The sequence below is a fragment of the Pleurodeles waltl genome, chromosome 11 (assembly GCF_031143425.1).
Source record: "Pleurodeles waltl isolate 20211129_DDA chromosome 11, aPleWal1.hap1.20221129, whole genome shotgun sequence".
Lineage (NCBI taxonomy): Eukaryota > Metazoa > Chordata > Amphibia > Caudata > Salamandridae > Pleurodeles > Pleurodeles waltl.
The window spans coordinates 312224335-312247924 of record NC_090450.1 but is presented as its reverse complement, the minus strand read 5'-3'; the positions used below and the strand labels follow the sequence as shown (position 1 = coordinate 312247924).

The window sequence follows — 23590 nt, the reverse complement described above, 5'->3', positions numbered from 1 at the left end:
CACTACAATATCTTACAGATATACATTGGCCTTCGGCTGAATAAGGAAGGCCTCGCTTGGATTTTGGGGGACCCATGGAGGGTAGCTCCAACCCAGGCTGTGCCCTGGGGGCTGCAGGGGCCTATGTTACACCCCTGGCTTAGAACCAATCTCTTTGAATAGCAAAATCAAGTGACAGTGCACATTTGGAAAGCAGGTGTAGGCGCCTCGGTCGCAGAGACTCTGTCAAAGGAAATATAGTATATTTCACAGCAGGAATTGGAAATAAAAGGAGAGTCTGCTTTATTTTCTGCTAGAAATCTCCAAAACGCCAAGAGCGAACTGTTAATGTGGTATTTTTTTCACGGGGAAAATGAACTGCGACCACCACCAATATATCCGATTCAATCTACCAATCAGTTGTCTGTTCAATTTAGATGTGTGCATAGCAAACGAGCTAAAACGGTACATGTGCATTCCTTTTACATGTATGAGGTGTACATTTGCATTGCTTTGAGATTTCTGAGGCACGTACTCCTGCACGACATAGACTGGGAAAATTAAAGTAGGCTGTAGTTGGAGATCAAAAGAGGATGTTTTCATTATAGGGATGGAATAACTAGATTATAGTGACCTATATTTTAGGAGTCAGGGAGCTTTGGCGAGTGTGAATAGCGCTGTTATGTAATTGTGCCAATAGCCACAGGGTGGCGGCATTTCACTGATTACGAAGAGGAAGAAGCCGCTCTTGAAAGCTCCAGCTTGCTTGAAAAAGTTTCTTAAAAATGAACAATGCCTCAGCGGGGAGGTGCTTATTGCTGATTGGGTGGGGGGTTGCTTGGAGTTTGTGTTCCTTGATTGGCCGGGAGATGCTATGGGTGTGACAGACTTTGGAGAAGGGAAGGTGGGGCTGGCGATGGTGCGGACGGCGGAGATGACTGTGGAGCCCTCGCCCTCCCCCTCTCCCTCAGCAGCCCCAGTGGCTGATCCCGATTCCTGCTCTCACTGTACACTTTCTTACTACAGCCCTGTAATGTGATATCAGAAGCTGGATCCCGGTTTCTGCCCCATCTCCACAAATGCACACACTAACCCTCACACACATTCATTCATTTACACGAACATCCTCCTTACTCAACCACATCTGCAAACTGTTCCCACTCAGAGGGATTCGCGCCTGCTCGCTCAAGGAAATCAGAGACGGCAGTGGTGTTCTGGAGATCTGGAGCGCTGCTTTCACGGAACTCTTTTTTTTGGATATTTTTTCATTGATTTTTTTTCAGGCAAGGACTTTTTTCATCTTTTTGGGGAATTGCTCTCTCTGCCATGGAATTGGATATACTGGTGTTTTTCTGCCTGGTGTCTGGAATGACAGCCGTGGAAGGTAAACTGGACCCCCACTTGTTTGTATAGCGTCCGCTGGATTCTGATTTTACGTGTGTTTTTTTACCTATGTATCTCTGTATGTTGTTCTGCCCTTCCTCTGCCTCCTACATTGGAACGATGCCGTTTCCTTAAAGCGCTTGTTAATATCAGTATGTATACACAGACGTACATGTGCTCAGCCCTGCACAGAGGGCTTTAATGGGCACTGCCACATGCCCCCAGGGAAGCAATGGTGCATTAGCACTTAAGCGCAAATCAAGAGCACGCTGAGAAGGAGTTTGTAGATGAAAGGGACTTGGTGTATGATTTTAGGCTAGATGTACAGTGGTGTGTTGTACCCCTCCCCCTAGTTTGCCCCTCCCCTATTGCCCCCATCCCGCCGCCTCCTTTGGGTACTCTGAGCTGCAATGCAGTGCTTGTTTAACATTCCGTGATCCAGGAGCCCCGAGGTTGTGTCAAGGAAAACTCAGGGGGGCAGCGAGGGGGGAGGTGGCGGGTGTCAGCATTCCTAACGTAACGTAAGACTGACTGACTGGCTGACTGGACCTCTTCCCCTGTCCTTGGAGTTCCCTATCCTGGAACGAGTACCTGGCCGCTACACCAAATTGTTCCTCTCTCGTCTTGCCTTGCAGCAATAGCTTGTTTTTTATACAGCGCTTGTAATCACAGTGATTCTGCTTCTAAACGCCTGAGATGATCTGTATTACAGTGTCTCCCGTTAGCTGTGGGCCTTGTATTGAGGCTGGGAGGGTGCGTGGTGGATAGAACACGCTGCGTTTCAAATCTGTCACTGAAAGGCTGCATGCAGTGTGCTTCAACAGATGCATGAACCCACCATGCTACCTCAGTGACTCGCATCATTCAAAGTCTAGCATATTTCTCTAATTTCACACATTTTCCGTTCCTTTTTTTTTAGCTGGATGTAATAACTTTTTGCTTTACTGTTCTAACACCCAACCACTTCCCTACCACTCTCCGGTTCCTTTCTGGTCACTCGCGTCCTGTGTGCTTCACCCTTTTGGTCACCACCTGATCCTGTCACATTTTCTACCCTGCCATTTTCAGCCCCGCGCCCGCCCCTCCCCCCCCCCACCCCCCCCCAAACCCCTCCATCTCCCAACGCGTCTTTATCTCGCCGATCCTGCTGTCAACCATATAAGCTTTTAGGTCTTTTGTCCCCCCGCCTCCAACACACATTCTTTGTCGCCCCCCCCCCCCTCCGCATTTTAATGCCATCGGTTTTTGTAGCAGTAAGACGCATTGTTTACAGCGCTTGAACACAGAGGATGAGGTCCAGCGCTAGAAAAAGATCAATTTAACGCGTATGTGCCCATTGTGACGTTTCATTAACGGGCTCCCTTTGTTTCATCAACTCATGCCTTATCTCCTTCACGTGTTCTACTTTACGCGTTTATATAACTGTATCTCTCGTCCTTCCCGTTACCTTATTGGACCAACAGCACGTGAGGCCGTGGTCTGTCCATCATTAATTCACGCCATCCAAACCCCTTCAACCTCAGATGTTGCTGCGCGTTTCTTGCAACGTAACCAGGTGTTATTATGGGCCTAGTGGAAGGAAGGAAATGCCCCATGGCTGCTGCTTGAGTGATAAAATGCAGCAATAGTTCATCGTTTCGCTAGCCCCTGGGACGTCCGGGCCCGATGCCACTGCACCTGCTGCACCAATGGAAGCTACGCACCTGAATCTCTCTCATTTGCTTCTACATTCCCTTGGCTGTTTCTCTGTTTCATCGGTTCTCTTCTACGTTGTTCCACCTTTTCCTTGCATTTTATCTCCCCTTCCCCCATTTTGCCCTCATTTCTCTTCCACGAGTCTCATTCTTTCCTAACCAGATATTGTCCGTTCCTAGATTGGAGAGAGAACGCATGCGTAGGTTAATAGTACGCGCGCGAAGAGCGGAGAACCACAAGCAGGCGGCAGGTGGGAGACCTGTGGGGAGACTTCCAGGTTATAAAGCGCCTGCTCCTAAGATTTGTAGAACTTTCAATCTGGAGTCAGGTGACTGCGTTGGTTATTGACCCGCAGGGAATATAGCAATTGTATTACATAGTGCTTTTTATAGCACCACAGCAGTTTCTAAGCACCATAAATAACAGATGTTGCTATCACAGAATATAATGCTGCTGAATTTACTGACCTCAGAAAGATGGTGGGATGGGTCTGCCTTGTCGGGATTCTAACACAGACCCGTAGATCATAAATGATATCTGTAGCGTGTGTTAACTCGCTGAGCTAGCTGAACTGAAAGGGTAGACGTTCTAATCCTAGTAGGATAACTTTGAGAACAAATGCAGCGATTTCACATTTTTAAACCGTATGTAACGGGGTAGTATTTTAATATAATGGCGTAGTGGGTTAAGGCACCTGCTGCAGCGAGCGTAGTGTAGCCCCAGCGCTATAGCTAAGGCACTCGTATTGGTGTTTCCCATTGCCAGCCCAGCATTATATTTGCCACCGTCCACTAATCTTCATACTTGCCCATTCGTTGGAAGGGTGAACTGGCGGGCCTCTCCAGTGTTAGACCAGGCAGATAGCGGAAGGCCCTGCCCCTCCAGGGGGCCGCGCTGACCCTTCCGTGCGGGGACGGGTGGGAGGCGCAGTTCGGCTGCAAGCAGCAGCCAGGGGCCTGCATGCAGTTACTGGCAGTCTCTGGGATAAAGCAGCGCTGGCCTGTGCGCTGCAGGGGGTGGGGCCCCCACTCGCCCACCCCCACCGAGGCCGCAAGTCACTGACGGTAGAATGACTGATAGAGGGGAGTTATGTTCAGTGATATGGCACCCCGGGCTGCCACTGAGCAGTGAGTCGTGCTCAGTCTGCTATAGCCTGGGCGACTGAAGTTAATGGCAGGGGAGGACCAAATTATGCAGCAGGCTTTTTTTGTTAAATTATGAGGGAAGAAAAGGCAAGTTGTGCAGCACATTTTATGATAGTATTACCTCATCATTTTGTCACTACCTTGGCAAAGGATTAATCTCATTAGTACCGGTCTGACATCCAAATACAGCGATTGGCAACAGTAAGCTGACCAGTCAACCTTTGCGAAGGACCGGTCCTTCGCAGCAACGTGTGTTGCCGTTTCATTACCAAAACTGAATCCCTCGAGCTAGGTATTTGTATTTAAATATGGAGATTTTGCAGCAAGTGATGGATTATGTGGCAAATGCTGCAAATTCATAATTATGTGGAAAACGCTGGGGCTTCAAAATCACATGATCCCCCTGGCCCTAGCTATAACACTCGAGTTTCCAGATTGGATGGCAGTATTTGGTAAATGCAGTCTGGCAGAACACTACACGTTTGATACCAATGGACTCCAGCCGATGTACCTGGCACACACTTATTTTTCTGATAAAAGTAATGAGAACATGAGCTCGTATGGTCGCCTCCGAAGAAGGGAGTACCCTCTGTCCAAAATACCATGCTTGCAATCACTTCGGTACATCCTGGGTTAGTCCCGGTCATGCATGGTGGCTGGCCTGCAGCGACAGTCACACACAGACTGCTTGTGACTGCCCTCCGTCCTGCCTTGACCGCAGTGTGCAGGGGTTGAGCTGTGGTAGACCGAGTGGGTTCAAGGCAGTCCCCTGGTAGGCGCACGCTAGAAGCCACGTAAGGCTTGTTACTAACCTTGGGTTCCATAGCAGCGTGCTTCCCAGCGTAAAGCGCTTCGCGCCTTGTCAGGGGTGGTAAATCCTATGTAAATGCAGTTGCAAGGAGGGAGAGGGCATATGCAAAATTGTTTAGGCTTTGGTGGCAAAAAGCTACCACAGGCCCCGAGAGAGGTGCCAGGTGGTGTACAATGGCCGGCGTAGATGGCAGCCCCCCGCTCCCTCTTGGGCTCGACCATCGAGGCCTCCCTCTCCAGAGAGCCGGAGACTCTGGCAGCGGCGGGTTTGTCAATGAGGCGCATTCAGAGAATTAATTATACTCAGGATGCGCTCGGAACTCCAATTTGGTGTAATGGATATCTATTCAGTTTCCGATTAGCGAGCGGGCACACTCTCTAAGGAAGCCTTGTGCGCCTCGCGGTGAGAGAGATTCGTACTGAGTGTGGAGGAGGGCTGAGGTGAACAGGCCACCCGCGAGACGTCTCGGTTAGACACGAGAGAGAAAGAGCACCCATTCTGAGGTGTCTGCAAGAGGTGAGACAGGCGAAATCGGCCTTAATGGTCTCCCTTCGTGCTTGGTTGGGCGTGATTGGACTCCAGAAAGGGCCCCGGCATGTTTGTGGCTGGTCAGCAGTTCAGTGCTTAATTTGTAAAACAGGAAGTGTCTGTAACAAACGTTTTGGTCAGACGCCCCCTGCCGGTGCTACGAATATCAGAGGTGCCGAGGCTGCGTAGATTTGATTCCACCGCACGCCTCTAGGCGTTTCCTCCCCACTCCTTTGCATTCTTGCTCTTTCAACAGACGCACAGTTTACATCTCACAAAACAGACCACACGCGACTGTGAAAAACCGTGTCAAATTGATTCATAATTTCTTTTTGCGATACACAGCTGGGGTCAGCTTACGGGTGGTCCGAGCACTCAGAGCGGTTTAAGACTAACCCACCCTCCCAGAAACCCATACCCAGCCAGTGGGAATCTCGGAGGTGTAGGAGCCCTCTTCCAGCGCTTTGCTATTTCGCTTTGGGACTGCGCCTCTGAAATTCCCGAGTTGCTGCATAAGTGCCAACGCAGAGCGAGCTAATGCCAACCCTCAGCTGCCAGAATACCACCTGTCCCTTCTGGGATAATAGCAAGGTTGTCCGTTGTCGTTGTGTCCCACTCGTGACTCCCTATGGCCCGAGGACGTCCTTGTTTGCGCCCCTTCTCTTGGAGCAATTTCCGCTTCTTGCGTTAGGATCTTCGAGTAATTCTACTTGCGATGTCCTGGGGGAAACACTCAGGGGCTGTTACATTTAATATCCCCTGCGAGTGACGTGGCCATCCACCTTCATCCACCACCAGACTCCCCTCTCCCATTTGACTCATTCTTGTAAGTTTCTTTTCATTCCTGCTTTCTTCGCTTGTTCCCCTTTTATCTCTGTTTTTCAGTCATTTCCTCTTTCTTTTCCCCTTTTGAGTTTCCTCTTGCTTGATCTGGATAAAAGTCTGACGAGGGAAAATAACTTCTGGTCCCCACAATTTAGTGCTTAACGGCCCACCTGCAACTACTAGCTCAGATAAAGCCCTAACAGTGATTGGCATTATTTACTACGTTCCTGGCACACTTGTGATTAATCAGCTGTGATTGGCGTCTTTTGCAGAGATCCGGAGACGTTTGTGATTGGTCACCTGTGATTTGCATCTCTCTTGAGGGTTGTGACTTGTTACTGGCTGCCAATGGTAGGCAACTCTTAATCGGGGCCCTTGTGTGTTTGTCGTTGGTCAGCATCTTTTACCAAGGGCAACAGCAGGATTGTTGTTGGTCATCTGTGGTTGATGTCTTTTTTTCCTGCGGGCCCTTGCATGTTTGTGATTGGTCAACCATGGTTGGCAGCTTTTACTGTGTGCCCAGGTACGTTTGTGGTTTGCCAGCCGTGGTTGGTGTTGCTCTGCCACGTTTCTGGTTGGTTGATTGTGTCTTTTGCTCACGGCCACCTCATGTTTGTGAATGGTCAGCCACGGTCGACGTCTCTTACCAAAGGCCCCGACACATGTCTAGTGGGTCTATTGTGGTCAGTGTCTTTTACTGAAGGCACTAGCACACTTGTGGTTTGATGACCGCTGTCGGCATCTGTTTCAGAAGGCCCCAGCACGTCTGCTAGTTAGATCATTTTTGGTGTCTTTTAGTGAGGGACCTGGCACATTTGTGCTTAGTTGATCATGGTTGTTGTCTCTTACTGAGGGGCCTAACATGTTTGTGGTCGATGAACTGTGGCTGTCATCTTGTACCGAGGACAGACGCATGTTCGTAGAGGATCGGCTGTGGAAGCTGCCTTTTACTGAGGACCCTGGCACATTTGTTTTTGGTTGATGTGATTGGCATCTCTTACTGAGGACCCTGGCAGCAGTCCTCTGTTCTGAGCATTGGCAATGTTTAATTCGTAAAATGAATAACAATAATTTCAAGGGAACATAGTTTTTCTGAGGAGGCAGCCTATTGTGTTGCCAAATGCCAAGGCTGCCTAGTTTTTCTTCCATCTAATTCGTTTTTCCACCACCCTACACTTCCTGTTCTTTATATCACCTTGGTAGGTTCTTTTTTATCCCCGCATTCTCCCTTTATCACTGAGTTCCTATCTTTCTCTCCCCGTCTTTCCCTCTCTATTTTGCGTATCTCTGTATTGCTTTGGGCCAAAGTGTGATGATGAAAAATAATTCTTAGTTCTAAAAAATGAGTGCTAGTGCCACCATCTACAACCACCAGCAGAAATTAACCTCTTTTGCTTTGTTCTGCTTGGTGTCCTGGTTCGTGAGAGCTGGGATCTAATGCACAGCTGACGTCCTAAGATAGTTCGGGCACACTCGCAGGCCACTAAACTGTCCCCCACACATGTAGGTGACAGACCTTACTGCTTTAGGGCAAATATTCCTCACACACAGGTTATGAACCGTCAGCATGAGGCCGTGCAAGAATCCCTAATTTACACGAGAAACCACCAACTACAAATGATGGATGTTTCCCTGTAATACTGGTGATTAATCATGTGGAGGTACTGCATAGCAGAAGTGGGTGAGCCACTGAAAGCTAGAGCCAGGCTCAAGCCAGAGGCCTGGCTCTAGCTCAGTTTGAGTTCCTTTCGGAACCGCAAGCCCAAAGCGAGATGAGCGTTCACAGGAGGTGATGTGGCCAAGTGGCTGCAGCTACCGACCATGTAAAATGGAGAACTGAGTTCGATTCCTGGCCTTTTCATAGTGTCCTGGGAATCCCAGCAAATCTAAAAAAAAAGAAAGCTTTATTGTAGTCCCTGATTGTTATCAAGGGTTCTTATATTCTTGGGCTAGTCTTGTGCTATGGGAAACCTCAAAAAATAAAATGTTCCTTCTGCCTGCCATCCACAGCTCTAATCTGGTCCTCCAGGAATTAAAGACAAAGCATTAATATTTGATGTCAGAAATAGATACCCATCTAGTCAATGAACTGCACAGCGTGTACCTGTAAGATCTGGGATCAAGCATGGCTTGCATGCATGACCAAATTATGTGATCGTCGACAAACACTTTATTTCATTGAATCTCCTTTTTGCTCGTTAACACATTTGAGCACACCTTCAAATACCCGAGTACAGGGTGTGTGTTGTGAAAGAAACATTTGCTTGATTTAGTAGTCCAGAATTTTGCTCTAGGTATAATAAGAGTCTAGCCACAAATAGAGTTTACATGACCTTTGACATGCATGTACTTCACTAATAGCATTGTTGTCTGGGCAGGAATGCTCCTCATGCGCGTAAAAACTCACTTTAACTAAAAAACCTCTCAATGCAGTGTGATAGTCTGATGTGCTAAAGTGAACAGCTTTAGTGAACTAAAGAAATACACTTTTTTGAACCATGAAGATTACCTTATCAGATTACAGTGTGATCTTTGTTGCAAAATGTACTCTCCAAAATTTTTTAATGCTTGGCTTGCACATTGGCTCTTAGAGCTAGAGCTAACCGTTAGCTTGGCTCTTCTCTCCCTGTTAATTTGTTGGCTCGCTCATTTCTAGTGCATATGTATGTATAGTAATTTGTAGTGTAAGCTATAGAGCAACTTAGGGCAGAGCAAAGGCCAAGAATTACGATTCAGGACTTTAGTAATAAAGCAGCACACTGATTGGTGGTGAACTCTATTGCGTGGAGATGTAGTGATCACTGAAGGGCTGTGTCTTAGGCTCTCTTCTGACACTGCAGAAGAATTGGTGCAGTTCTGTTGATAAAGTTAGTCCAGATCCTTGGATGTCAATAGGGAAGGCTCAGTGAACCTATGGAACACATAAGATACAAAATGAAGAATCACGTGAACACCAACAGCATGTAGCCCTTTTACTCACCCTCCAAGCATACGTTTCTGCCTGTGGATCACGTGCAGCAGGGAAGGCTGCTCTCCCACAGCACATGAAGACGTGGTGTCTGATCCTTTTGCAGCAGTTCTGGCATTCCAACCATCACAAATGTGCAGCAGCATTGCAGGCTCTCAGCACGTGCAGCAGTGAAGTCTTTCTTTGCACAACACATGCAGCAGCACTGCCCACACCCTGAAACAGCCAATTATTCATGTGTGAACCTACATGTGACCAGCAGTTGATGCTTGTCCCTCCCTGGTGGTATCTTGTCAGCTCAGACCTCACAGTGTCCCCTAGTTCTCACCCGAGCCCACCCATACAGCAGCGCATGCCCAACACGAGCATTGAATTAAGGCATAACAAGTGCTCAGAAGAATTTAAGCATTGAGTGCATTATTCATAAGAAGCTGCTTTATAAAAAGGGACTGTACTAACAACATCCGTATAAATACAATAAGTAATAATAATGGCACATCCTATACATTCTGTGTTACTGCTGCTTGTCATGAATCTGGTAAAAGAAGTATGGTGGCACTTTTTCAAGGAAACAAATAAGAGATAGTATAATGCCTAGAATGAAGACCCCCATGCTTTGTGAAATGGAGAGTGTATTGCCTCTCAAAAATGTCTAGCCCCATGGTACACCATGAAGAAAGTTGATTAAATGGCAGCATTTCAGCCTTTCAGTGTCGGTGAACTTTTAAGGTGAATATGGAGCTCAAAGAGCCATTGCTTATTTTCAACGCTGTTGTGAGCTCATAGAGGTTAACATTAAAGCATCTTAGGTAAAGGACCCCGAGAAAAGGTGGGGAGACCCAAGAGCAAGACCACTAATCCAACATTTGTTCTCACCACTGAAGAAATCAACCATGAAATTTCCCAGCGTTAGATATGAGAATCACATTATCGGGCCATATTTATTTGTAATCAAGATCAAGTAATCATTGCTTAGAAAAACGTTATTATGTACATCAGCAATTGCCGAAAATAAATATCTGATTGTCTAACCTGGAGACTTACTAGACAAACAGAAGACCACCATCAGCATATTTATTGCCTTGGGCACCTGTCACTACTTCTCGTGGCCTCTGCTGGATTTCACACTGGACAAACTCGTCTTCTCCCTGATGCTAAGGGAGCCCGGGCCCAATACTAAGCTGTGCTCTAAAAAGCACCATGCCGGAGCCAGCCCTAAAAAAGGTTCCCCTGGATTCTGGGAGATGAGCATGTGCTACTGGACTATAACTTGGTCCCCTGGAGTAAGCAGCATCTCATCACTTCCCCATGGCAGAGCTATGGAGGGTCAGTGAAGGACTAGGGTCAGTTGCCGGTGCACTCAGTCCATACCCCTGATTGTCAAGGGACCCAAGTTGGAGACCTCTCCATTCAACTGTTGTACAAATTAAGCCGGAAAGCATGAGGAACATGGGTATTGTTGAACTCAAATGCCATGTACAGGGGATGTGACATTGTGTACCCCTTAATAACTGATATCATCACAGGATGACATTCGGTTTCTTACCCTTTAGCAACCCAACAGCCTCCTATCATCTTCTGAATAGCCAGTAGAAGAGTAAAAGGGGGACTGCACTTCTTAAAAGCTGCTTTACTTCTGGTTCCTCCCATTGCTTTCAGGCCATCCATGATAAGGGGTAGGAAGGACTTTGCCAGAGGTATCAACGGGCAAGTGCCTTCCTGCCCACTTCAGCACCCATCATGAGGAACCCTATTCATGACTAAATACACTCAACAAATGCAAAATCAAATCAGACGGCCCGTGACAGCATTTTTAGGCCCCTCACTGGCTCAGGAGTGGAAATTGCGCCTCATTGGCACCACATTGGCCAGGGACATCTTAAGGATTTTGGGAGGCCCTGGCCAAATGTATCTTTGAGGGCCCCTGATCCGAACAACCTTGAATTTATGATCTAGCTACATCTCTTTGATGTTCTGTTTCCCCAGGTCACTGACAAGTTCAGTGGTCCAAATTCCAAACGTGTTTCCATCTAGCATTTAGGGATAGAAACGTGTTTTTTGAAATACAGCACCAGCTCACTAATATTTCAAACAATCTCCCAGACCTTCTCCTGTTTGGAATATGGGAGGCCCTGTTTCTATCTAAAAGAAACTCTTTTACTGATGTTGCATGGTGTTGAAAAACAAACACAAGATTTCTCGGCAAACGTCTGTAACAGACACCCACACATTACCCGTATTAAAAATAAATCAAAGGAAAACAGTATGTAAAACCATCAATGTTTAAGAATCATGCAGGCCATCAGGGCAGGACTGCCTGCAGAACAGAGTTGGCTCTATCAGGACCCCCTTAAAGGCTGGGGCCCTGGGCCAGATCCCACTGTGCCCCGCCTTAAATCCTCTCTGACATTGGCCTTTGTCCGACTTCCCCAACGCACGTGTCTCTGTTAATTTTACCGAGCTGGACAGGCGAAGGGGTTAAATTCAATTGACTGAAAATGAACTGTGAGGGGGCAGATTGCACTGTTCCCGGAAAAACGCATTTCAAAGCAATTAAAGGAATATGGGGTGGGGCGTGGGGGGTGTAAACGCGATAGAAAGGTTTTGAAATCGGCTCTTTTCAGAACCACTCCACTTCAAGTTACAACAAACTGCTGGTTTAATTACAGCTAGCTCTCTTCAGTTCAGTTTGCCATTTTTTCCGCAAATGCCCGGAATTACGTTACTGTCGCAGAAGCACCGGGGTACTGGATTGCTGTTTTTTTTCTTCTTTCATGTGTAGGCAGGTGGTGGTGGGGGGAAGTACACGTGTGTGAGCAGAGGGCACACATGAAGCATCTAGGTCATTGTCTCATAGGCGAATTTACATGCAGGTGCGTTCGATGCAATTAGCAAGTCAGGAGTCATAAAGGAACCTTTGTTACGAAAGGCAGTTTGGAAAGGGTCAGAAAAAGCTTCCCCTGGCAGTTTCTTTTAATTTATGTAGTGCTTCTGCCAAATGAAACAGTTACTGTGGCGCACACTGAAACTTGTCAGATGAAAGGTACCTCCATTTCTCAGAGTACAAACTGTGAACACTGGGTCTGTACCTCTAGTGTAAGTACTAGACACTCCCACACGCCACCTTCGCTCCACCGACCTCTCTCTGGCCACAGTTCCTCGCATCAAACACACCACCACTGGAGGCAGATCTTTCTCCTATCTGGCCCCCAGGCCCTGGAACTCCCTCCCCACTCACCTCCGCAAGACCCAGGACCTCCTACTCTTCAGGAAGAGCCTTAACACCTGGCTTTTCGAACAGTGATCTCCCCTCCCCCCCCCCCCCCCCCCCCAGTGCCTTGAGACCCTCACTGGTGAGTAGTGCGCTCTATAAGTCTCTTTGATTGATTGATTGATGGTTGGAGGTTGAGTAGTGGTAAAAGTTTCCTCACTGAAGTACACGTGTGTCGTCCCATGCTTGCTCATCAGAGTGTAATGCTGCTGTACTGGAACCAGGGCAAGGGTGATTGGGGAATTCACCCTACTCTCATGTCAGCCACACAGGACACTGAAAACTCACATATTTAGGGCAGTTAAACAGTGGGCCTCAGTCTATGAGTTTGAGAACAGCTGATCCTGATTGGCAGACTGTACCAGAGTCCGGACATGGACCTGATGGTCACGGGGGTGGCACTATAGAGGGCAAGCACCTGCTAGCCTGCTTCCTCCACCCTCTTTAAGTCATCTGCAGAGCACACCTTTCCTCTGTTCTTCCTTTGTTGCAATTACACTCTCTAGCATATAATATGATAACATTGATCAACCCACTGTTAGAAATGTAGTTCCACCCTATCGCTGTGGAGTTAGCTCTTTGTGTGCACTGGGCTCTTCTGGGTTGTGACGATCATGGAAATATTGTTTCTTGCTATTTTTTTTGTATGCCACATGCGTCTCACTAGCGGCATATTAGAGAAAGACAATGCAACCAGCACTTGAAATTACATTTTATTGAAGTGCAGGTAGGATCTGAGAGTGCGTTTGCTCCTGAGAAGTGCCAACACCTCGCCGTTAAAAGTAATGCACCACATTCCCACACAGACACACAGAGATTCCTGGAGCAAATGCAATTGTTTCTAGGCACCGATGCCTTGGCGTGAGCATAGAAGACGGATGATGCTCATCATAGCTACAGTGAGCAGCAGCATCCTGTTAATTTAATGTCATGACTAGGCATGTGGTGGTTACAATGACTGTGTCACAACGGTGTCAGCGAGACATTGCCAGTAATGCAGATGGTGGATGGGTACAGCTCTCAGGTTCCTGCGACAGTGGTGCATTGACTGGGTGTAATTGCTTGCTTTCAGCTAGTGTTGGAGGGGAACAGGACATAGTGTGCACAGATGAGCACAGGGTTACAGACAGGATTTATGGAATAGGTTACTAGAGGAGATTATGGGGGTTATTCCAACTTTGGAGGAGGTGGTAATCCGTCCCAAATGTGACGGATTTACCACCAGCCGTATTACGAGTTCTATAGGATATAATGGACTCGTAATACGGCTGGTGGTATATCCGTCACTTTACAGTCACTTTTGGGACGGATTACCACTTCCTCCAAAGTTGGAATAACCCCCTATGTCTCTTAGAAGATGCAAGGTAGAGTTGAGGTGCAGCCAGACACATTACAGTCTGCTCCCCAGGATTGACAGCCTTTTAACTATCTGGCCTGCTCCAAATTTACAAATGTAGCTTCTCTCAGGAAAACTTCTGAAATCCCTATTGCATCATCCTGTTCCTAAGTGACATTGCACAAACAGTGGTATCTCTAATTAAATCCACGGCGAAAGAGGCAAGACTGACATTACCAGCACCATACAAGACACTGTACAAGTCAAGCAAGGATATGGTTTCACTGACCTAATCTCAATTCATCATATGTGGCATTTATCATCAGGTTTCTCATAATGCTTGGAGAAAAAATCCTAAGAAATGTTGTGGTCCTTGTCAAGGTGCCACATGTGCTAAGTGTATGAGGCAAAGTTGATTTATGTAATTAAGTAGTAAAAAAAAGAACACAAGCAAATTAGGTTACATTTACCAACATGTCAGACGTTCATGTTCTGGAAACAACCACCTCTAGCCCGAAAACATGAGGAAGGGGGAACAGAGATAAAGCTGCATGAGTTATAGGGCAAATAACTGTTTAGTGTGTTTTTGCATTGGGTACGGCTTTGCGTGTTGGCACAGGCACAGCACAGCTTGATACCTTATTTATATATTTGTGGTCACCATAAACAATATCTTAACTACTGAGAGCACTACCTGTTACAATAACATGTTGTAAATGAGCCTATCAAGGTCTTGTATGTTTCTGCGATGCATTCTGTAGGGATCTTTGGTGGTGAACCCTTCAGAGCCAACCTTCTTGGTCATGAGTGTCCAGTTGAAGAGGTAGGCGAGGATAGAGCCTCCAAGGACTGTTATAAAAGGGGTCCATCACTTTCACGATCACAGTTGGCTTATGTGTGTCCTCTGCCCCTGTTGACATCTCTGGAGCTCACAGCATGGCACCTTGGGCTTGGAACGTGCTCAGTGCTTTCTGGAGGGGAGATTTGATAACAGCGGGTCTCACGCTTAGAATCTAAGTCCTATGCAGTAACTACAGAGTGAATTAACTAATTGGTGGGGAATAACCACTTCTGAACAGTTAAGGGCTTGGGCTCAACTTCGATTAATTTACAATCTCTAAAAAGAAAGACTAAAATTAAGATCAAAGTTGATGCACATAGACCAAATAATATCGAAAATCTAAAAATAGGATACAGTGTACCACTTTCTGTGCAGTCTCTTAGGACAATTCCATCCCTAAAAACTGCACACTGCTCTAATCTAATCACGTAGCAAGGCTGTGTTGGAACCAATCTTGTGTGGTGGCAAATGGTTTGATGAAGTGCATCTGCATGAGTGCATCTCGCACTGAAGAATGTGGTACATAGGTGTGCTGGGTTAAACACTAAGAGATGACAGCTGGTGTGATCTTGGGCAGCATGTATAGAGTGAGCTGAGATTACCTAGTGTCTTTGCTTGAGGAGGGCGGCAAAACCCCAGTCAGCTGCTGGTTGAGCAGATTATCGCGACAGTTTGTTAGCGTTAGTATACTGCGCTGTTAAAGCCAGCGAACACTTCAAATATGGAATTAAGGCATTTTCCTTACAGCGTAGTATCTGCAGAGTGTCGCAAAAGATACTGTAGCCTGTCTACGGTGCACATATTATCATTTCTTTGTTTCTTTGGCTTCTTCGGGTAGCGTTTTGTTAAACGATATGAATGCACGTATAATTAAACTCCTTAGTTCATGGGTGTGATGTAATTCCTTTGAAACGGGCAATGACTTTATCCAAGCTAAGAAGCGTTTCAGGGTCCACAAAAAGCCACCTGGAGGTGTTCTAACAGATGCGAAGCACTGTCCCTTTCGTCTCAGGGTCTAACACCTCCCCCCGATAGATGTCCATCATTTACCTTCTCTTTCTCGTCTCTCACAGGGACCTGTCATCAAAGAAATGCAAAGAACCGAGTTACTGTATGTGACACGTGTGCAAAGTGTGCACATGCCAGGCTAAGGCTCATTTCGAGAATCATCTACCTTACCTTATAATTATTTACCGCTGGAGAAAGAATAGCATGTAAGGCAATACATAAAATAAACTCATACATCTTTCTGCAAACCACTGCAATAACTTTACCATCTTAAGAGGTAACTGTGCTAGTCCCTATTTCAAATGACGGACCTGCACACAGATCAGTATATTTAATTGACTCATTCCCCTGCAGAACTAAAAGACAATCGAAAAACATGTCAGGAATTACAAAGGTGAAAAAGAATGAATGAAAACATTTTAGACTGCAAGTACCAAAATGCCAAGCGTTAAATGAGTTGAAAAGATGTCACATCTGTCTTTCCTCTCCCACAACCACACACTTTAAAAATGAAAAGCAAGACGAGTGTAGTTACAGTGTGGCCACACCACACTTCCCAAGCCCCTCTCCCTCCAATAGTACAAGTGTCCACAGGGCCCTTTAAAGCCTTAATTTGTTACTGTATTTTCCAGTTATTCTGTTTCAGAGGCAAGATACATTGAAGCTGATTCAGAATTGCAAATGCGCTTTACAGAAGACACACTGGTGCTCTCTAGCCCTTATGCCTTTTTCTGTGGTCCCTTACACTGCACGTACAGTCATTAGGTGTAAATAGTGTTGAACAACTAAAAATTGGAGAAATTATGGGACTGGAACCTCATTTACCTGACTGCACCATTACATGCTAAATATTTTTGCTGAGACTGGAACAAGGTGGACTTTTGTAACCTCATTATAACAACGTTTTAATTAGAAATACATAATAAATCTTTGACTTTGAAATGAAGAGTAAGAGATACCCCTCCAATGATTTTATTGCATATTTGGAAACCAGAAAACCTGCGGTAAGTTCTGGCTTCTCGCATTGCGAATTTGTGTGATCCTAGACAAACATTTTATTTCACTGAGCCTTCTTTTTAGCTCTTGCTCTAGCAGCTTTTGCGCTGCCTCTTCGAGATGTTGCATTTAGAAAATGGGCTTTAAGTTCTCCCTTCTTTGTTATTGGGTTGTTTTATTGTCTTTCCTAAATGTTTGCTTCTGATTGGTGCAAATGCTCACTACTCACTCCTTGTGCACTTTTGTAATCTCCCATCAGGATTGCTTCTGTTATATATGGTCTTACTCTTTTTTTTATTTAGTTTCCTTTGTGCACACTCTTTTTTTTAGCTTGCATCGGCTCGTGTATCAGCACAGTTCCTGCTTCACGGACGCCGTACTTCATGTTTCTAATGGGATTTGCATTGTTGAACGCTTTTGTTTGTTTGCGTTCATGGTGGTATATTGTTTTTTCCTTTTCCTTGTTTTCAGACATCTTGTTTCTTTGCTTTTAATTTTATTGCAACTCTACGTGAAGGTATTGAGCGCTTTGTTTTTTTTCCAGTTTTATGTGGCGCAAACTTGACAAAAAGGTCACTTTTATGGAGCACAACCTTGACACAAAGGTTTTGGAGCGTTTTATTTATTTTTTTGCAGTTTTATATAGCGCAAACTCGACATGAAGGTATTTGAGAGCTTTACATGACCACCGGTTACATTACACAAGGACACATTCATTTTTGGTAGCAAGGGGAGATTAAGTGATTTTCCCCAATCACAGGATGTTGAGCCAGCGCTGAGACTCAAACAGTGTTCCTCAGCTCCAAAGTCGGCAGCTCAGCCGTTACGCCACATCCTCTCCCTAGGGTTCTTTGTCTGGTGCGTATTGGGGATGCAGCAGTCTGCTTTTGGCTTGCAAGTACCACTGTCTTTGAAGCCACATCTCAGAATGGAGGGAGGCTGGACTGTAAACAACTTGTAGGGAATGATAAAGGTTGCTTACCAAAACCAGTGATCGTTTGTAAAGAGGACATCAGCAGGGCATCTGGCATTCAAAGTAAACAACACACGTTTTCCTGCTGCTGTTTAATGTTACAGTCTACAATAGAGTTTCATTGCTAACCTCTACTTTTGTTTACAATTACTCATTGTTTGTAAAGTGTAGTGTTCATCAGTTACCTTGCCTCTTAACCCATCGAACGGGCTATCAGTGGTTATGATTAATCAAGGAGAGGTTCTCTTCTGTGGGATTTTCTTCCAATACCACATTTGTGTCGTTGGGTAAGTTTGTGTGGTGTGGGTTATCTTCACACAAGTTGTTTGTAAGGGTGGAGTTACTGTGACTTCCTTAGCATAACTTCAACAATGCTAAGTGTGAAGTGGAGTGTCTGCTCATACATCCACTACACTCCAAACCAAAACACGTAGGTAAAAGACGTTGTCCTTTACAACACCAATAGCTCTTATCACTCACAAATGCGTGACCTATTGCATTGCATATGCTTATTTTCTTTGTTATCACATATGAGGGCACATTCAAATATGTGAGTTAAGGAAGTGCACTATACAAAACCTCTTGTATTTGGTTTAATAGACTACAGTGTTGCACCAACCATAATAAGAATTCAGGCCATTCATAGGGTACAGAAAAAATTGACTTGCCTCTTAAGTTCTCACATGGCAATGTCGTCAAGCTGTGGACGGTAAAATGTTTTTAAAATGTCACTTTTAATAATAACCACTCAATGCAGTGCTACAATCCTATGTACTAAGGGGAAACAATTCATCATGTTAAAGAAATACTCTTCCTTGAATTTGAAAGAGACTTTATCATAGTTTTGCATTTGTTTGTCGCATGATTTACATGGCAACTATTTTCAGGGTTCAGCTCGTGCACAGACTCCTGGAGCCAACCCATACCCTTGGCTCGTCTCTCCCTGTTAATTTGTTTACTCGCCCACCTCTATGTAAGCACTAACAGTTGGCGCCAAAGGAGTAGCGTGCTAAAAGTCCACAAAACCCTTCAGCACCACTGCAGGGTTAGTAAGTGCTGTATAAATATTCTATACCTTTGTAGAAGAACGAATATATATATATATATAATAATGCAATTACAACTGGAATAATTTTTTTAAGAAGACCCACTGCTGTTGAGGAACATATTCTCGTGAGAAATGCACTGCGAAACACAATACTTCCATAGTGACCAGTACTCTGGGGGCATGGAAGTGTGTATGAATGTCTTCCTTTTAAGGGTCATGATTAGACTTTAGCGCCAGTCTGGCACTGGAGGAATGTTTTCAGAACAGGATCTCTTTTCTAAGAACGGGTCATGCTAGGGACTGCAGGAGAGCATTCTTAACAGGGTATGGTTCCTCCGCTTGGCAGTGCTCCTATACGACTTGTGCGTGAATTGTGGAAATATACTTTGGTTTCGAAGGGTGGGTTTTCATTAATTAGACTTATTTTATTGGGAAGTGTACGCTAGGACTCAGAATGTGGTATTTTTTATGATACAAGTTTGAATTTTATTTCAGTGTGTTCTTGATGTATGACACAGTCGGAAATACAAAACAATATAAAATACATATTCCAGATTACACTTTATAGTGAACATCTAATTTGCAAAAACAGTAAGAAACGTACCTGTTGTACAGCAGAAAGTGACATTTACACAGCTTATTGCATGCAATTGTTTTCTTGAGTGTTATTAACTGCAGCACCGATAGTTGGCACTGAAAAAAAAGCCCATACTGTTTAAAGGTGTCACAATGCAATGGGACATGAAAAAACTGTTTATACTCTTTGCTAGTATAGTGGCTACATTTCGATTTCCATCTTTAGTTTAGCCGAAACATCAGAGACTGGCACAACAGGTAACCCTCCAAATCTTAATTTTTTTAAATTTACACTTTTTACGATTTAAAAAGAGTATATTTGGCAGTCCTTATAGAGATACGTAAACACAGCAACTCTGGTTTAAACCGATAATGTGGACGCTAACAACATGTTATTCTCTGAATTATCTCAGTCACATGTGTACAAACCAATCCAACCAGTTGGCACGTACACAAACTCGCAAAGACCCACAGTCCTCACCCCAGAAAGCACTAACTATTATAACACCTACACAAATCAGCATACACACAAAATTACCACAGGGCTGATGATTTAGCAAAAACAGTCAGAAAGCTGCAGCTAAAACAATCAGAAAACGGACTTAGTTCAGTAACAGCATCCCCAAAACCAGAGTGTGAAGGTACCCGAGTGCCAAAAGAGTCAATTGTGCCTACTAATGCAGTTCTTCTCTGTGGCTTTCATGGTTGCTCCTTTTCTCCTTTTGATGAACAGCCTTGCTCTTAAGCTGCCTGTCGGAGAAGGCGCTGCGCCATTCCACATCCCATGTCCTTAATAGAGCTGAAGCGAAAGGGACCAGATGGCACATTCTTAAATGCGTCTTCAGACAGCTTCCAATCACTTTCGAAGAACGAGACCTTTAAGCAGCACATGTTCCCTTCCTGCTTGACTTTTAACTCGTTTCTTCTCACAGGATCTAATCAGAATCACTCTTTTCTTTGATCGTATCGTATCGAAAGGCCATGGGTTGGTCACGGTGCCAGGGGCAGGTTGCTGTGTCCTGTGGCAATCCCACGAGTCTGCTCTTGTTATTTTGGTACACTAAATAACTATCTGCAATCTGTCAGTGACAGTGAAGGTAAGGAATATTGAGTAGGGAATATCGCAAACCCAGAATATTGTAGCCAAATTATTGAGGAACACAACATTGACAACTAAGTATATATTTCTAAGTATAGGCTTACTATACTTAACTCTACCTTTGTGTACCTTAATGATATACATGTTTTCGAGGTACATTGAGTTAAGAATCTATGCCTACCTAAATATATTTACCTGTCAATATTTTGGACCTCAGTGTTTTCACTACAATATTCTGATATCTCAATAGTCCAACCATGAGTCACCAGACTTGCTTTGGAATCATAAGCACCCTAAAGCAGCAAATTCGCAAATCTACGCCTAAGAAGGAGTAGTGAAGTCCTCATGTTAAGAATGCCAAATTGATATGTGACTCCGAGCCAAGAGCATGTTTGTCCATAGTTTGTACCTGGTCTACTCACAAGGGGTGATCATGCTTTAACCTTGTTTCTAATGACACCTTTGACCAATGTAGTAAAGAGGCAGAAAAACCCAGTCCCATGAGCCACTCAAGTAACTCCTGAGGGCTCAATCCAAAAAGGGAGCACCCTGTCTTACATTTCAGCTCGAATAGCCCCAAAGCATCATGGTAAATGCAGTCATTAGAATGAATTAGAATAATCTTTCAAAAGTCTTTCACCATAAATGGGTGCAGCAAGTGCTGGAATGTTGTAGAAAGTTTTTCACCATAAGTTGGTGCGGCGAGTGCCGTATCTCCGGACACGTGTTTCTGGCTTTCGGCCGTCATCAGCGGAGAGCAGAGTGTGGCAGATGGGGTTGCTCCTGAGGGCTGACTGTGAAATAACCACAAAATATAGAGCGCTGAGATTGAAAAAAGCTTCAAGCGATTTTTAATAAATAGGTTAGAAGCACAAACTAAATGTGCTGTTCCTGTAGCATTATTATCTGTGGGTAAAATGAAAGTGGTTCTGACAGGGTTCATTCTTCCTTTATTTCATTTTTCCCTTCCTTCAGTTTCCCCCGGTGTTCATCAGTGATCACAGTCCTAGAGCAGAAAGCGGTCTAAGACCAGTTGCCACGTCAGGATTCTATGTAAGCAGATTATCCCAGATGCAGGGACCTCGGGGACTCATTACTTCTGCATCTGTTTTCAACTTGTCTCTGCTTTTCTACCACTGCTCTTGTCTAGTGCGCCATGTAAGCTGCATATGTCAGATGGAGATAGGTGTTCTCAGGACTGGATATGGTCTGCGTTTTATGTTCATCCTCTTGAGATATTAATCAGTAGGTTAACTCCTCACCCAAAACATTGCTGAGTATTCTGTCATTGTCCTTAGAATTCAGTTCGTCAAACAGACTTTCTATATTATTATTATTGTTATTATTATCTTGTTTCTTGTACAGTTACAGCTATAGTTACTTTTTTTTCTATTCCCAATATTACAGGTGTTTTTTCTTGCTGTAGCACTTGCTTGTGGCGTATACGGCCTTAGTAGGTTCCATTTAAGGTTACGTGGCTTGCGTGGCCTAGATGGCGGGTGCGCCCTGAGTGAACTCCGACTTCTATCCCCGCCAAACTGCCAGTTATCATAAGCGACGCTTGTCATTCTCCTAATATAGGCTGTAATTCAGGAGTCCTGTGCTGTTGGTCGGTGAACTGGCCCGCTTTGGTGATCTGTTGGTGAGGCGGTGATCAGGATGTGGATGTGAATGACCTACTGCCATTCTTGGGACCGCATCTGGTAACATCGGCCCAGAGGGGAAATCAACGCGCCCTGCGCACCAGAGACCCCCCTGAGGCAGATTGAGGAACTGCTTTGAGTCGGCGCTCCTACTTTGATGTCTTTGCTGCCCGTGCAGCGAGGGCGCTGCAGGGGACTGGGACGGAGTGGCACACATGAGGCATTGGATGTCCTGTGCTGAATGAAATCAGAAGATGTTTCCCCCAGGCCTCCCTCCCACCGGACTCGCAACTGGACTGCCTGTGGCTTGGATCTCCGGACGGAGGCTGCGGGAGGCCCTTCTTTTATACATGCCTGCAGAACCTGCGCTGGAAGACCCACACTGGGGTCCATCATGACTTGGGCCACGGAGACAAGCCTGCATGACTCATACTGCATGGCGGGGTCTCCCCTGCGGCTCTCTTTGCCAAGGCACCTGCAGTTGTTGAGGCATGATCTAAACGTAAGCAGAAGTACAGGACACTACAGTAAGTGCACAGCTACTATACTTTCAAGTGATTATTTCCTCCCCTCTTGTCCATTGGGCCTAGACTGTATGCCAGCATTCCTTGAGGTAAAAGTCCCAGGCTGCTCCACTGCCGCATACACATTGTGCACCTTGGAATGCGCTCCTCCTTCAGGATCCCCACTTTCACAAAGTCTTATCAGGGGTAAGACCTGCTGTCTCATTGCCACTGCATTTAAGTATTGAAATGCTGCAGACGGCTTATAAGGGCATGTAAACGCTTCCTGAATTAACCCCCCAGCAAATACGACTCCTCCGCTGCTGAAGTGGGTGGACTTTACCCCTACCACATGTAGTCACCATGGGGCGCAACCTCTGATTTCTACTGCATAGGTGGGATTGCTCGTGCTGCCACACTCAAGACGGGCGCCAACAAGGGGGCCCTACCTGTAAAATGAATAAGGGAGTAAACACTTATTGAACCCAATCTGTTCCAGTGACACAATGGGATGCCTTCAGAATGATACACACAGCGCATCTTGCGTGTCCTTCTTCTGTCCAACGAGGAGAGGGCCATTACTCGCCAGACCACCCCGAGTCTGTTAATACAATTGGGGAGAAACTGGATTCGGTACTAGCATCAGTGGAAAAATGTACCACTTCATTAGGAAACAAGCGCACGTCCTTGTAGAGCAAAATAGACCACATCACAGCTGATCTTACACTACTGCAAGCGGATCATCAGAAACTAGCGAACAAAGTAAAAAATGCTGAACACCTTCTCTCTGAACTACAACCAACAACCAAGGAACTACAAGTAACACTGTTCTCCCTGACAGATCGCGTTCATGTTCTGGAGTGCCAAGCTGAAGACGCAGAAGGGTGCTCACGGAGAAACAATGTGCAAGGGGTAGGCCTGCCGGAAGACGCAGAATGCACAGCTGCGGTGACATTTGTAGA

General features: G+C 45.5%; 1 protein-coding gene across 3 annotated transcripts in view; it reads left to right on the top strand.

The window, feature by feature from the left end:
- The first annotated feature begins 876 nt into the window (after positions 1–876).
- EPHB1 (EPH receptor B1) overlaps positions 877–23590 on the top strand; it is a 754401-nt gene continuing 731687 nt past the window's right edge. For all 3 annotated transcript variants that reach the window (XM_069213561.1, XM_069213563.1, XM_069213562.1), the window contains exon 1: positions 877–1363. In XM_069213561.1, coding sequence (XP_069069662.1) covers positions 1306–1363 — 58 coding nt within the window. In that variant the 5' untranslated portion in view covers positions 877–1305. The remainder of the gene's footprint in view (positions 1364–23590) is intronic.